This window comes from Magnolia sinica, chromosome 3 (assembly GCF_029962835.1).
Source record: "Magnolia sinica isolate HGM2019 chromosome 3, MsV1, whole genome shotgun sequence".
Taxonomy (NCBI): Eukaryota; Viridiplantae; Streptophyta; class Magnoliopsida; order Magnoliales; family Magnoliaceae; genus Magnolia; species Magnolia sinica.
Window position 1 is genome coordinate 55,535,385 of NC_080575.1, and position 16,790 is coordinate 55,552,174.

The window sequence follows — 16,790 nt, forward strand, 5'->3', positions numbered from 1 at the left end:
CATCTGGTGGACCTCAGTGAGGTTTCAACGGTAGCCATTTCCATTAACACTTTTTTCCCGTCGTGCGGCCCAGTTGAGTTTTGGATCTTACTCAATTTTAGGCTCGTGTCTAAACAAGGGCTGTAAAAAACAGATGGACGGGATGGTTCTCACAAACATCATGGTGGCCCGACCTAGCTTCCGACAGCAGCAACTCTGTCGCAGGCAATCCACGTGCGAGAATCTTTCCAAGGTCCGCAAATGCAAACCGAAGGAAACCCAATTCTACGGCGACACATGTTGTCACGCCGAATATGACACGTGTAATGCTAGAGTATCTCAAAAAAAATAAAAAATCAAAGGCTAACAGCCAAGGTGTCATATTCGTATATGCATCGGAATCAAAGGTAGAGAATTTGAGAGAAGATGCACTTGTTGGTCCCACTCAATATATACATATAGACTGAATCCTGCATGGCCATGGCTAAAACACCTTAAAATAAATAAAAATGGAAGTGCTCAAGGAGGAAGTGAAAGGAGATTCCGCCACAAAGCTCGGAGAAAATGAAAAATCCAAAAAGACCCAAGTATCATTTCGACGGATCTTTAGATATTCGGATTTCCACGACACGTGTTTAATGTTTCTTGGAACGGTGGGTTGCGCCGCTGAGGGGGCATCGACGCCTCTAATAATGCTTGTTCTGAGCAAGGTGATGAACACCTACGCGCTCCAGTCTTCATTTACACTTGACAACATTAATCAGGTTAGTTTGATATTCACTAGTTTAGTGCTCTCCGTTTCTCTGTTTTTTTTTTTCCTTTTTAATCTTTTGAGATGGCATGGCAAGTTGCAAGTTGCAAGCTACAAATTCATTTTAGAAACTCATTTTAGTTGAAGCCAATCTTGTTCGTTGCTGCTTCAAAATGATTTCATCTCATTTCATTATGTATTGCTGGTTTTGTTAGGGATAAAAATAATCTTGATTACATATATGTGTTTAGTTTCACCAAATATCATGAAATTTCTTTGTTCATTTTATATCAAGCCACAATGATGTAAATCCGAGCTAACAACAAACCGGATCAAACCCTTGGTATTAGAAATTCAAATCTAACACCACTACCAATATGTGCGCTTTGAGTAAGCGCAATAAATGAAGATAGAACAATATAATAATAAAGGATAAGCAAACTAAAAGCATACAATTCATATACACACGATATTTAACATGAAAAATTCTTGTGGGAAAAAACGATAATGGAGATCAATTATAATCAAAATTTTAAGTTGTACAGACTTACATTCTTCTATTACAGATGTACCTGATCTCTCCTTGCAAAACGCACTTCTTCAAACATTGTAGTGACTCACAGTCAACCGTCCTGTGTCCCGCAAAATGCAAGGCATTTGCACAACATTCTTTATATTTGGAAATACCAAACACGTGTCATTTTATTTTCATGAGCTTGAATGAAGCCACATGATCTGTGCCATTTGATTCATGAATTCTAAGCAATGGAATGAGTTGGTGATTTGCTCCAATCATCGTAACTCAACAGATGTGAATGGGCCATATCTAATTTAAGGTTCCGATCATGTGATTACGAATAGCACTTATCTAATGTAGGACGATTTGTAGTCTACAGATCATGTGCTAAAGTAACTGTTATGAATATTTGCTTCATTGGATTGTCTATAGATCTGGTACTAAAGTATAAATGCACATAAGAAGTGAGAATCATGCATCATACAGTTCTCAATATTATGATAGAAATTCCATTCAGCTCCTTGCATGGTTTTCTGGTCTGCTCCTTAAGCTGCATGAAGTACGACTCCTACTTCAAATCACACTTTAGACTCTCGCTCCCACTTAATTTCTTTCAGTTTATACTTGAAACCATTTTGAAATGAATGTTTCCAACTCCCGACCGGAATTTGTTGGCATTCCGTTTATGCTTCATGCAACTATAGTTCTCACTCAATTCCGTTTATGCTTCATGCAACTGAAAAGTAAGAATAATGGTAGATCAGGTTGGATAATAGCCCATGGGGTCCAATTGTCGAAAACCACTAGTAGATGGGTCCTAATTGTTTTTTCTCTTTGAAATTTCTCTTTTAGTTTCTTTATTATTATTATTATTATTATTATTATTATTCTCAGAATTCAAAATTGAATTTCAGATTCAAACGACAAGAGAATTGGGACAAGACAGAGAAAACAGATGAGACTGGGATAACCCTCACCTTATTCAAAACTCCTCCCATATTCCCTCATAAAATGCAATCTCAATTGAAAGAATATATAAGAGAAAAAAAAAAAAAAGGAGAGAGAGAGAGAAAAATAATACCACTGTGTATCAGGTGGGCCCCACTATAATGTGTTTCGAAAATTCACTTCCATCATCAAGTATGCGCCAGTTGAGAGGGGGTCACCTACCCTTGATTCTTTACGCGGCCCACTATGACCTTTAAGTAAAATCTGCCCGGATCATCAGTGTCATCCATTTTTAGGTCCAGGGCCCAAAAATCAGGCTGAACAGTGATTCCAGTCAGCCACACCCAAGGGATCAGTTGGGAGAGGGACGTCCACCATCAGGCTTTTTTTTTTTTTTTTTTTTATACCGGGCCTACAAGATAATTATGTGAAATCCATTCCTACCACCAGCTGCTTCACGGAAATTTATAAATGGAGTCACTGTGACTAGGCCTGTCTGTGATTTATTTGGGCCATACCAAGGAAACAGTTTGGGAGGTGGGTGTGCCTTACACACTATTTCCACTCATGTGGTCAGTTTGAATGATTGATGTGTCTAATTTTTTAGCCTTGAGCATAACATAGCTTCACGCATCTTATGATGGGAGTGGATTTCACATACACAATATGGTGTGGCAAGGCAAGATCACGCATGCACACACACATGCACATGCATATGTACACAAACACACGTGACATGTATGTAGAGGTGGGCATCGAGTTGAATTGGACCAGATTGAGTCCAACTCGACTTGGTCCAAAATTTTCAATGAACAAACCCGAACTCGATCTGATCCGGGACCGAGTCCGGGTCATTTAACTTGATCCGATCCGTTGCACTGCTGGCCTGACCCGAATCGAGTTCGACTTGGTCAGAGAAACTGAGTCGGATCGGGTTGGGTATAGTTCAGATCGAGTCTTTTGTTTTATTCAAAATTGAAGAAATCAACCCATAGAACACGAATCTAGAGCATAAATCCAGGAATTGAAGATTCTTAGCCCTAAATCCAGGGTTTCTGATAGCAGAAATTGTTACATTTCTACTCAAAATCCACAAAGAAACACATGCATTGCAGCGATTTGAACCAATAAAGATTGGAGAGATGACGGGATTTGAAGCATTACCGTGAGATCCAAGCCATCGATTGGTGAGATTTTGCAATCGAAAAGTGCGATGAGATTCAAATATCTTTCCCGTTGTTTGGGGATATTTCACTCTCTGGCCTTGGTCGGAACGAGATCTCTTGAAATTGTAAGTGGGTTTAAACTTCAAGTAGTTTTCTCTACATCGGACTGACAGAAATGGAGTCGCGGGGCGATAGACACTTAGAACCGTCGGATTCCAGACATGTGTGAGCGGTTTAACGATTTCGTGTGAAAATGTTCCCGCCGAGTGTAGCGCTTTTGCCTCCAACTTTTTATTTTTTCAAAAATTTAATATATATATGATTTTCACTATTAAAAAATTCGTAGGGCCCACCACAACATTTATTTTCCATCCAATTAGTTAATAAGGTCACAACTACATGGATGAAGAGGAAAAATAAATTTCATATTAATCCGAAACTTCTGTGATCCCTAAAAGAGTTTCAATGGTAGATGTTCAACTGCCACTGCTTTTTGCAGTGTGGTCCACTTGATCTTTAAATTTGTCTTATTTTTTGGCTCAAGCCTTAAGACGAGCCCGCAAAATGGATGGACGGTTTGGATATAACACATACCTCATAAGACCCATAGAACTTGCTGACGTCAATGCACCAATTGGTGCATGGTACACCTGCCCATCCGCTTCCTCACGTCTATTAGGAGTCAGACTTAGAAGTCAGAGGAAGTAGATTGCGTACTGAGTAACTCAGTACCATAGGTGTACTGAGTAAACTATGTGGGACCCACCATGATGTATTTATTTTATCCACTCCTTCCATACATTTTTGTAATTTTATTTTATTTTCAAGTACTAAAAATCAAACATATACAAAGCTCAAATGGGCCACACCACAGGAAACATTGTGAATTGAACATCTACCGTTGAAAAATTCTTTGCGGGTGACAGAAGTTTGGGATCAAGCTGATATTTGTATTTTCCCTTCATTCCTGTCCTTTTGATATTATGATTAGGTCGGATGACAAATAAATGTCACTGTGTGCCCTAGGAAGGTTTCAACGGTGGAAATCATTATTCCCACTATTTCCTGTGGCATGGCCCACTTGAGTTTTAGATATGTTTCAATTTTGGTCTCAACCGCTAAAATGAGATAGAAAAGTGGATGGACGATGTGGATAAACAACATAAATTCATGGTGGGCCCAACATAGTTTACTCAGTATGTTCACACCTCAAGTATAGGGTTGTGATGTAGTAATAAACTCGGTAAGATCGAGGTCGAATCCACAAGGACTGAACCTTGTACGTAATCTTAAAATAACTCGAACTAGAACTAGGATAAGATGAAATCTAAATCAGGTAAAAGGAAGGGAATAATTGTGAATTTATTTAATTAAAACTCATGAAATTCAAAGGTAGGAAACTAGGGTGCCAAGGATCCACTTGTAAAGATCAGGAAGATTTATGCTTGATTCACGAACACAACTAGAATCAGAGTCCTATCTTCATCCAATTGGAAGATATTTCATTAGAAACCAATCTTAACATCTTTTGATCCAGTTTTCAAGAGATGAGAAGTATGAGAATTAGAATAGATTCCATCACAAAACCATGCCCACGAGACAAAGCAAACAACAGAACTTTAACCAATCCACATCCAATCTAAGGAATTTATGAACATTAGGAAGGGTTCCATCATCCAACCATGCCCATGAGACGATAGTGAACAACAGGGCTCCCATGTTCATAATCCCTATAATGCAAAGAACATACCCGAAGCTATTGCATATCCATTGTAATTTAAGTCACACCAAACCATTAGAAACTGAAAGCATTCCTATTAATCAAATTAGAATAAAAAGAGAGTTTAATTAAAACATGAATCCAAGCCATATGCACAACCCATCATGCTACAAGCTTCACCTCTTAGCCCTAGCTAAGAGGTTTAGCCAGTCATAATCATGAACTAAATCTCAAAAAAATCAAAGAGGGAAAAAGGAAGAAAAATCTATGAAGTCGGCCTGCTCCACGCCTCCACGGCTGCCCGTCTCCTCACGTGCAAAGATGCCCCACACGTCCGAGCTTGGATGCCGTCCCCTCTCTCTCTTTTCTCCTTTTATAAGTAAAAGGCAAGGCAGTGTTGGAGTCTTTACGCACGACAGGCGGTGGGGTCGTTTACATAGCAACAACACAAACTAGTTTGCGTTGGGAATGAGTTTTGACGGTTGGCTATCCAAAAACTTCCGTTTAGCCTTCATGGATGGGGTTGGTCCCACCTTTTGGAGCTTTTGTATGGATTAGATCATGGATCCGATCACCACCATGGACACACAATGGCCCACACATGTAACGGCATCCGGTCGCACGTCCGTGCGTAAAGCCTGCGAAAATCTGATTTTGCGACGTCAGTGGGGCCATGATCGATGTCATTAAAGAAATCCACCCCGTCCATTGGATTCCTGGCGAAAAACTTAGTAATAGGTACTTTTGATCAAGTTTGGTGTGACCCACTGTATCAACTCACCTCACTGTTCATCCTGCATTTTCTGGCGATCCACGTGTGTACGGATGCAAGGGACCAAAATTATACTTTGGTGATGGTTACTCCCCCCTATGGACATAATGGACGGTCCAGATCATCGAAACGAGTGAAGAGTGGGGCCCACTAGCAAGAACCGACGGTCGGACGTTCGTCGGCTGGAGGTTTTACAAATTCTAAAAAGAAATCTTCGGTCAGCGTGGCGACTGTGCATACACACCATGTGTACGCTCGCATTGGTGTAGGGCCCACTGTGATGTATTTGAGAAATCCGTTCCATTAATCCATTTTTTCACCCTGTTTAAGGGGTTGAGACCGAATTTGAAGCATATCCAAATATCAGCCTGACCTCATATTAGGATTTTAGGGCCTGATCTGTCCGTTGGGACACTTCCATAGAGATCAAATGGATAAAATTTGACATGTACGGTTAATTTATGGTCCTCAGGCCATATATAAAGTTTCGAGCCAAACGGATGATGAGAAACTTGTAATCTTGCATTCTGGATGATTTACAGGCCCGTTTAACGTGAGTGGCGTGATTTTCTCGGATCTCTGGCATATAAATTCTTTGATTTCGGTCCCCTAGGGTCTTTCCCTTACCTTGGTGATTCTAGAGCATCAAATCCATGCTTTTAGTACCCTTTTTCAGTCCCGACTCCTAAATTCACCTTGCATCATAAACACGATTAAAATAGGACGTTAAACCGTATCATGTTCATAAAATCAGGTAATAACTGGGGTCTGATATGTAATATTTAACTCTCAATACAATCCCCAACCAACATTTTGCTAGTCTTAAGCAAAGTATGCGAAAAATAAGTTGAGAACTACAGGATCATTTCAATAAACTCGAATGATTTTTGAACAACAATATAGTCAATAGAATTCTAGGATTTATGAATGTTGGGCATTACTTTCTCCTAGAATCAAGTGCATAGTAAACTTCATAGTCAAATTCAAGGTATTAATCCATCCATTAAAAAAAGTCTAAACAATGAGTTCCATGTGTATATCGTGAAACCTAAACTTATCACAATCAAAGAATCAATTCTTTATTTTCATGATAACATTGATAATCACAAGAGCATTCAGGATAACCGTAACGTAAACCAAAACTTGCCTTACAGTTCAACTTTTCATTCTTCCAGCTTTTGATTTTTTTCATCGATGGCTTTCACGCTATGTCAACCTTTTAAAAGTAAATCCAAGGAGGGGAATCGAACCCTCACCTATAGGAAGTAAACCCATGGTGACCATTCGCCCAACCCTTTTTGAAGACAATTATTTTTTTAGCTAGCTAGGTATTATTTTTTTCTTTGAACATGATGGAAAAATTCCCAGGTTGGCTCCTTCCATGTTTAGTGACTACCAGGTTAGCAATTCAATATCGAACTCAAGCCTTAATGTATAAGCTAGGTGTGACATGTGAAATCATGACTCAATCAATGTTTAAAACTTCTAATCATGGATTAACAATTTGACTTAACTATGAAATCTAACAGATAACTAAATCCAAGAATCATAAATTACCAACATTACGTATCTTATATGTTTAAATCAAAGATGGCCGTTAAAATCACATCGAATTCACACAAATTTTCAGAAAAATGTTAAAAATTTTGCTCAAGACTGAGAAAACACTGATTAGGTAACTTAATCTCCCATCCCCAACCTAAAATCTACATTGTCCTCAATGTAAAGGAAATAAGCATACAATGCACATGAGACAACAAAAGTAAAAGAGGAGTGATGGAAAGATGGTACCTGACGAAAAAATTGAACGGCCTTTCCAAAGATATATCAGCATCAGAGCGGTTCAACACAAGAGTGAAACCAACGAAAACAACCTATCCTAAAAAAACATAGAAAGTAAACTAACCTAATGGCATAAAGCTGACTATCCTAGAACGGCATAAAGCAAGCTACCCTAGTCCTATGAAAGTAAGGGAAAAACTACTTAGTCATGCTGTAAGGTTCCTCTTCCGCCAATATTTGGATAAATTTCTTAGTAGGTTTTTCAACAAGATCATCCAAAAGCCCTTTTTGTAATAGGCTTGGATGCCCTGGAGCATGAATGTCTAGAGAAATTTGTGGACCTCATAAAAATTTTTTCGTTGATTCGCTTGATGTATCCAAAGTATATATGATTCACTTGTGACAGAGAAAGTTTCAAAGTTAGTATCCCATGGTGAATCAAAGACTACAAGTAGATAATATTCAAATTTTTTTTTAAGAAGTGATGTAGTCTCAGCACGCTCAGAAGTTTCAGACTTTGGTTCAACTTCCAGCTCTCCCTCCTGTGATAGTAAACATTCAGAATCTATGGAGGGAAGGGTTTCAGAATAGGGGTTATCTTGGTCAGTAACAGCTACCGAGGTGTTGTCATGCAAGACGTTCACTATGTCTTTTATCATGGGATCGTTTGAATCTGCAAAGTATGTCAAGTAATCATCCAAGGAGTTGGGGAATGCAGTTGAGAGTGACTTATTTTCTACATTGAAGTTCGTGATGATCTGCTTAAGAAATCCATCATCTTTGAAAGTAGATGGATGCATGCTCTCTTGTTCTTGCTCTGCACAGACAAATTGAAAATCAATAGGGGAAACATCGATGTGAACACTCTATTCATTGAAGCTGCTCAATAGAGACATTGAATCGTCAAAAGTGTACAGCTCAGATGGTGGCCTCAACTGAGTGGTTTCAAATTCCAGAGTCATATCGAGTAACTCGTCCTTCTTCTGAATCATATCATCATTTAATTTAGGGAAGTGGTCTAAATATGTCTTTCAAGAGTTAGAAGGGTCGGTTGTAAGGGGCTCATCCTTCACATTTAAATCAGGCATGTTAGATGAGTGGAGTAGATCCTTATGACCGATCACTTCGTGTACTTCTTGCTCACTGACCTGGACTCTACTTGAGATTGATTACAGAGGAATTTGGGCTGCACATTCATAATCGTCATCCCAATACTCATCATCATCTAATGTCGTGCAGTGCATACTTGGGATGGGTCACACTCCTCACATTCTATTCCTAGATTGAGTTGAGATTCGAATAAACTAACCTCTACCTCATCATTGTAATCATGTGTATCATATGAGTGAAGTGTGTCACTATCATTATATTTGAAAGGCACCCACGTTTCTTGATCATTTTTTTGGACAGTCATCAAGATCGACTCGTCAGGATATTGAACCATATGCTCATTAATGGAATCCAACTCCTCATTTGTAATTTCAGTTTCTTCTACAAGCGAGTTATGATTACTTTCTTCACATTGTGCTTCTAAATTGGGTCAAGGCTGGGATAACCTAGACTCTGCCTCCTCCATAAGGTGTGATTGAATTCTTTGAATTGAGGGTTTAAGCAATTTACATAATTGTATGACAATTTGATTGAACCGCTCTTGTGCATTGATGAGTTTCTGAAGTAAATCCTTTTGGATTGTTTCTGATTGGGTTTCAAAGGTAGAGGACCTAAGAGAATTATCACTATGATATATTGCTGGTTCATCTTCCCAACATTGATGTTTCCACTTAGTCATACGGATCATAGGTGGGAGATTCTGATGGTTAGTAATACATATTATCACTCATAATATAATCACGCATTGTTTTCTTTTTATCTGATGAGTGATAATAGTCCTCACTCTCATAATTATGATAACCCCAACATTCACGTACTATCTGTGGGGTGTAATTGTTTTCCCATATATGATCGCGTAAGGACTTCTTAACTGATGGAGTGTTATATTCCGATCGGTTCTCGATGATGGTTTTAAAAAAATTCTGAGACATAGGTTGATTTCTATCATAATCATCATACATCTCTTCCTAGTGTCTCTTAGCTATTTCTGCATATTGATGTTCCCATTCTTGCTTATGCATGGTAAAACCCTAACTCTGAATTTAATCCAAAGAAAAATAAAAGAAAAGATCCTACAACAGTATGAAAAGTAAGAAGAGGGAATAAGTTAGAAAGAAGTTACCAAATTAGAAGTTTTTATGTTAAGTTCCTGTAAAAGAAAACAAAAGAAATTAGTTTCTAAATATAGAAATTCCAAAGTTAGAAAGTTTCTAAAAACAAAAATAGAAAGTTAGTTTCTAAAAAAGAAAGTTTCTAAACCTAGAAATAGAAAGCTAAGTTAGTTTCTGAAAGAAAACCTAGAATTAGAAAGTTTTTAAAAATAAACTAGTTCCTAAAAATAGAAAAATCCTAGAATTAGAAAATTTCTAAAAAGAGAAAATAAAACCTAAAATTAGAGAGTTTCTAAAAATAATTAGGAAAGTCCTAAATCTAAAGTTAAAGCATAGGTTAGTTTCTAAAAATGAAATCTTAAAATTAAAGTTAGAAAACCCTAATCTTAACATAATTCTAAAACTAGTTAATCTCAGAAAAATATAACCGTCAATCCCTGGCAACGGTGCCAAAAACTTGTTTACACCCCAAGTATAGGGTTGTGATGTGATAATAAACTTGGTAAGATCGAGGTCGAATCCACAGGGACTGAACCTTGTACGTAATCTGAAAATAACTCGAACTAGAACTAGGATAAGATGAAATCTAAATCAAGTAAAAGGAAGGGAATAATTGTGAATTTATTTAATTAAAACTCGTGAAATTCAAAGGTAGGAAACTTGGGTGCCAAGGATCCACTTGTAAAGATCAAGAAAATCTATGCTTGATTCATGAACACAACTAGAATCAGAGTCCCATCTTCATCCAATTGGAAGATATTTCATTAGAAACCAATCTGAACATCCTTTGATCCAGTTTTCAAGAGATGAGAGGTATGAGAATTAGAATAGATTCCATCACAAAACCATGCCCATGAGACAAAGCAAACAACAGAGCTTTAACCAATCCACATCCAATCTAAGGAATTTATGAACATTAGGAAGGGTTCCATCATCCAACCATGCCCATGAGACGATGACGAACAACAGGGCTCTCATGTTCACAATCCCTATAATGCAAAGAATATACCTGAAGCTATCGCAGATCCATTGTAATTTAAGTCATAACAAACCATTAAAAACTAAAAGCATTCCTATTAATCAAATTAGAATCAAAAGAGAGTTGAATTAAAACATGAATCGACGCCATAGGCACAACCCATCACGCTACAAGTTTTACCTCTTAGCCCTAGCTACGAGGTTTAGCCAGTCATAATCATGATTAACTGAATCTTAGAAAAAAAAAAAAGAAAAAAAACTAAAGAAGGAAAAAGGAAGAAAACTCTATGAAGTCGGCCCGCTCCACGCCTCCACGGCTGCCTGTCTCCTCAGGTGCAAAGATGCCCCCACACGTCCAAGCTTGGATGCTGTCCCCTCTCTCTCTTTTCTCCTTTTATAAGCAAAAGGTAGGGCAGTGCTAGAGTCTTTACGCACGAGAGGCGGTGGGGTCGTTTACGCAGCAACAACACAAACTAGTTTGCGTTGGGAACGAGTTTTGAAGGCTGGCCATCCAAAAACTTCCGTTTAGCCTTCATGGATGGGGTTGGTCCCACCTTTTGGAGCTTGTGGATGGATCAGATCGTGGATTTGATCACCACCATGGACACACAATGGCCCATAGCACGTAACGGCGTCTGGTCGCTCGTCCGTGCGTAAAGCCTACGAAAATCTGATTTTGCAGTGTCAGTGGGGCCCATGATAGATGTCACCAGAGAAATCCACCCCGTCCATTGGATTCCTGGCGAAAAACTAGTTAGGAATAAGTACTTTTTATCGAGTTTGGTGTGGCCCACTGTATCAACTCACCTTGACGTTCATCCTGCATTTTCTGGCGATCCACGTGTGTACGAATGCAATGGACTAAAAGTCTGGTCACACCCCCCATATGGACATAATGGACGGTCCAGATCACCGAAATGAGTGAATAGTGGGGCCCACTAGCAAGAACCGACGGTCGGACGTTCGTCTACATATTCTAAAAAGAAATCGTCGGTCAGCATGTTTTGACCGGATTTCTCCGGTCCGGTGTATTGCGACCGTGCACACACCATGTGTACGCTCACATTGGTGTAGGGCCAATGTGATGTATTTGAGAAATTTGCTCCATCAATCCATTTTTTCACCCTATTTAAGGGGTTGAGATCGAATCTGAAGTATATCCAGATATCACGCGGGTCTCAAATCAGGATTTTAGGGTCTGATCTATCCGTTGGGACACTTCCATAGAGATCAAATGGCTTAAATTTATTGTGTATGGTTAATTTATGGTCCTCAGGCCATATATAAAGTTTCGAACCAAACAGATGATCGGAACCTTATGATCTTGCATTCTGGACGATTCATAGGCCCGTTTAACATGAGTGATGTGATTTTCTTGGATCTCTAGCGTGTAAATTCTTCGATCACGGTCCCTTGGGGTCCTTCCCTTGCCTTAGTGATTCTGGAGCGTCAAATTCATGCTTTTAGTACCCTTTTTTAGTCCAGGCTCCTAAATTCACCTTGCATCATAAACACGATTAAAATAGGACGTTAAACCGTATCATGTTCATAAAATCAAGTAATAATTGAGGTCTGATATGCAATATTTGATCCTCAACACAGTACAATAAAAGCGTAAATGAGTAACTCAATCCGATTTCGAAGTCAGAACGGTGCTCGAGGCGCCGGTTGAGATGACTGAGAAGACGGATTAGCTACTCTCAGTTTTCTGTGGACCCATCATGATATATTTATTTCATCCATGCCGTCTATCTATTTTTCTAGATCAGTTTATTATATTAAACAAAAAATGAGGTATATCCCAATCTCAAGTAGACAACATTACAGGAAACAGTGTTAAATGAACATTGTGCGGATCGGATCGGACTGGATCCCGGATCAAATCGGTCCGGATTGATCATTGATCCGAACTCGACTCGATTTACGATCGAATCTAAGTGGGCCTACTCAATCCGACCAGATCCTAGCCTTCGGATCGGATCAAGTCGAATTCTGCCCAACTCTGAGTGTATATGTGTGCATATATAGAGAGAGGAATGCTCACGTGCACACCTTCTTACGTGAGTACCTATGTGCACATTTGCACACGTGTATTGGGTACAAAATCTGAATGGTCCACATGTTGGGGCACCCCTTGAAACCTCACTATCCCAAATTTCAGCCTGATACAAAACTTTGATGGGCTATAGAAAAAGGAAACAGTTTCCTCCCCTGATTTGCATTTCTCTTTGCCATGGGCCACTAGAGTTTTGGATCAGGTTGAAAATTGGGCCTATGAACTTTCAGGGGGTGCTGCATCGCATGGACTGTTCAGATTCTGTGTGCAAGGAATGTGTGCAAAGGTGCGCACGGGTGATCACATAAGAAGGTGCGCAGGTGAGCATTCCTCTCTCTCTCTCTTTATATATATATATATATATATATATATATATATATATAGGAGCGCAGGTCCCATAGAGCTTTCGAGTTGCACATGGTGCGGGTGATGTTTGCTACACTACCCGAGCCTAGGTGAACAATAGCTTGTGGTCCAACCAATTTGTACTTTGAGAAATATTTTTGTGAAAATATCACCGTCTGGCGGAACAGTTGGGAAACAGACACTCACCGTTGATCTTTGATGAGTGTGATATATGATATCCATTTTGCAGTGGATGAGTCCTTGAAAATGGGGCCACCTTGATGTATGTATTGTACATCCATTTTGTTAGCTCATTTTAAGGCATGTGCCTAAAAATGAAGCAGATATCTCAGATGGACCACACCACTGGAAACACTGGTCATTGAACGCCTACCACTATAAACACCTTATCAAAGGGTTGGATGGTAAACAAACATTACAGGGGACCTTAGGAAATTTTTAATGATAGGTGTTCAGTGACCACTGTTTCCTATCATGCAGTCCACTTGAGATTTGGATCAAGTTTCATTTTTAAGAGAAATTTACGACTGTGGACCCCACCTTTTATCCATTGGATATTCTTGAAGCAATACAAACTTAACATACGCACTTGGACCTCCTTGTACGGATGAAAAATTTTAGGACGAAAATACCCCTCCTTTTCACATAAATGGACTAGGTACTCCGCCTGCCACCTGCCAATGGCGGATCGTCGGTGGTCTGTGGGCCCCACCATGATGTATGCTTTTCATCCATGCCGTCCATATATTTTCCACATCATTTTATGGTATGAAACAAAAAATGAGGTATATGAAAATCTCAAGTGTACCACATTATAGGAAATAGTGTTGAATGAGCGTCAACCATTAAAAACTTTTTGGGGGCCCACTATGATGTTTGTGAGAAATCCTCCCCGTATAAGTTCATTTATAGGGTTACAAAGACCTGGATGAAGTGGAAAAATAAATTTCATAATGATCCAAAACTTCTGTTACCCCTAAAAGGGTTTCAATGGTAGACATTCAATTCCCCACTGCCTTTTACAGTGTGGTCCACTTGATAGCTAGATCTATCTTATTTTTCACCTCAAGCCTTAATACGAGTTCGCCAAATAGATGGACGGTTTGGATATAACACATACCTCATAATGGGACCCATAAAAATCGAAGGGGATTACATAAGAAAAAGAAAAAAGAAAAAACGAAAATGAAGCCAGCAAGTTGGGGTCGACCGGGTCAGAGAACAAAAAAAATAAAAATAAAAATGCAGCCAGCGAGTTGGGGTCGACCGGGCTGGGACCTGGTCGACCGGGTCAGAGCTTGGCCTATCGCTACGGATTATAACCGTAGCCATAATTGTAGTGCTATGCACTTTTTTCTCTCTTTTTTTTTTTAATTTTTTAATTTTTTTTTTACATGGAGAGCATTCTCCCCCTTACATTTTTCTATAATACATAATTATGTAAATATGTATATATAAGTATATAAAAATATTTTTCTATCTTTTAATTCATTTCTTTGTCTATTTATTTAACAAGCATATCTCCTAAACTAGAATGATTTACTTAACTTACCACATATGATTTTGGAGTAGGAGAAGCTAATTTAGCCAACCAACCTAGTTATTTTCCAAGATTCAATCGGGTCGATGGTCAAAAATCTATTTCATTCAATTCGTGGTCAATTTCAATCACTTCGCGATCGGGTTGGTTCGGGTTAAAAGTCGGGTGGGTTGGGTCGGGTTGATGCTCAACCCTAACCCAACCCAAGGTTCCTATACCTAAACCTTGACCCAACCCAACCCAATCTTGGGTTGGGAATTCTCAACCCAAGCCCAACCCAAGAGGGCTCGACGGGTTGATTGGGTTGGTCGGGTGTATACGTGCTAATATTTTTGTTATTACATTAGTTTATTAATTTTAATATAGGACTTATTTTTTGTATCTATGATTTTATTAATTATATATGTGATTATTCATCATAAAGAACTTCATTTTTTTCTTTTAAAAACCAAGCTAAAACATAGGACTACTCCTTTAAAAAGTCATGTAGCATAGCACGCAATCTATTTGGGAGAGAGAAATCCGGCATATCTTGTTAGCGTGAGTACTTGGAAATGATGTGGACAAATGAGACCCGATATCACTAGTGTACCTTCTACACAAACAATCCACACTCAATTATAATTTAAATATAACTAATATATTGATCGGGTTCGGGTTGGGTCGGGCAACCTGAGACCTCAACCCAAGCCCAACCCAAGTTTTATCGGGTTGGTGTTTGTATAGCCCAAGCTTGAGATCGGACCCGATATATCCTGCCCGAGCCCAACCCAATGTCGGGTCGGTCGGGTTGAACCCGCCCAACTTTCAGCCGTACATGAAATTGAGTAGGGGAAATTAGAAAATCAGCGGGGCGGGCAAACTAGAAAATCAACGGGGCAAATTAGGAAATCAGCGGGGCAAACTAAAAAATCAGCGGGGCAAACTAGAAAATCAGCGAGGCAAACTAGGAAATCAGCTGGGGAAACTAGAAAATTAGCGGGTCAAACTAGAAAATCAGCGGGGCAAACTAGGAAATCAGCGGGGAAAACTAGAAAATCAGTGCGGCAAACATGAAATTGAGCAGGAAAAACTAGAAAATCAGCGAGGCAAACTAGAAAATCAGCGGGGCAAACTAAGAAATTAGCGAGGTAAACTAAGAAATCAGCAGGGCAAACTAGGAAATCGGCAGGGCAAACATGAAATTGAGTGGGGCAAACATGAAATTCAGCGGGGCAAACTAGACAATTAGCGGGGCAAACTTAACAGATAATTTCATGGCTTGAACTGATCAATCTAAACGTATCCAATGTTCAAATGGACCACACTCATTTTCATGCTTGCCCCTCTCATTTTCATGCTTGCCCCGCTCATTTTCATGTTTGCCTCATTCTTTTTCATGTTTGCCTCGCTCTTTTTCATGCTTGCCCCGCTTATTTTCATGTTGTGGGCAATCTGCATCCCTTTGGATTATAGGAAATTCATCTAACCCTAGGTTACAGGCAAGTTGCATAACTTTTAGACAATTTAGTTTGCATATGGCTCAATTGAGTTTCAAAACTCCCTATTTGAGTAACTTAGTTAGAGTTGAACAGCCTCTAAAAGAGGTTTTTGGCAAATTGTGTTCAAGCCCCACCAATTCATGTAAATACCCTTGTTGAATAATTAACAAAGCTCATGAGGAAAAAAAAATGCTAACGAGTTCGGTGACCTTTTCTTCATGACAAACGTTAAATCAAAATAAATAAGGTTTATTTTTCATAAATGGAAATGCAAAATGTCCAGAGATACGGGCCCTATCCAACAGTGTAGGCTATTCTTATTGTTAAGAAACTTTTAGATGTCACACCCCTCGCACATGTAGGTAGCCCTTCACGTGTCATTAGTGGCCCTTTTTACTATGTAGAGCATCCGAATTACAGAGTCCTTTACATGTCTCTAATACATAATTATGTAAATATGTATATATAAGTATACAAAAATATTTTTCTATCTTTTAATTCATTTCTTTGTC

At 39.0% G+C, this 16,790-nt stretch overlaps 1 protein-coding gene across 1 annotated transcript in view; it reads left to right on the forward strand.

Annotated features, from left to right (window-relative positions):
- Positions 1-488: 488 nt before the first annotated feature.
- The window catches only part of LOC131238886 (putative multidrug resistance protein), a 29,661-nt gene continuing 13,359 nt past the window's right edge, over positions 489-16,790 (forward strand). The window contains exon 1 of the mRNA XM_058236475.1: positions 489-743. Within this exon, the coding sequence (XP_058092458.1) occupies positions 489-743 (255 nt within the window). The remainder of the gene's footprint in view (positions 744-16,790) is intronic.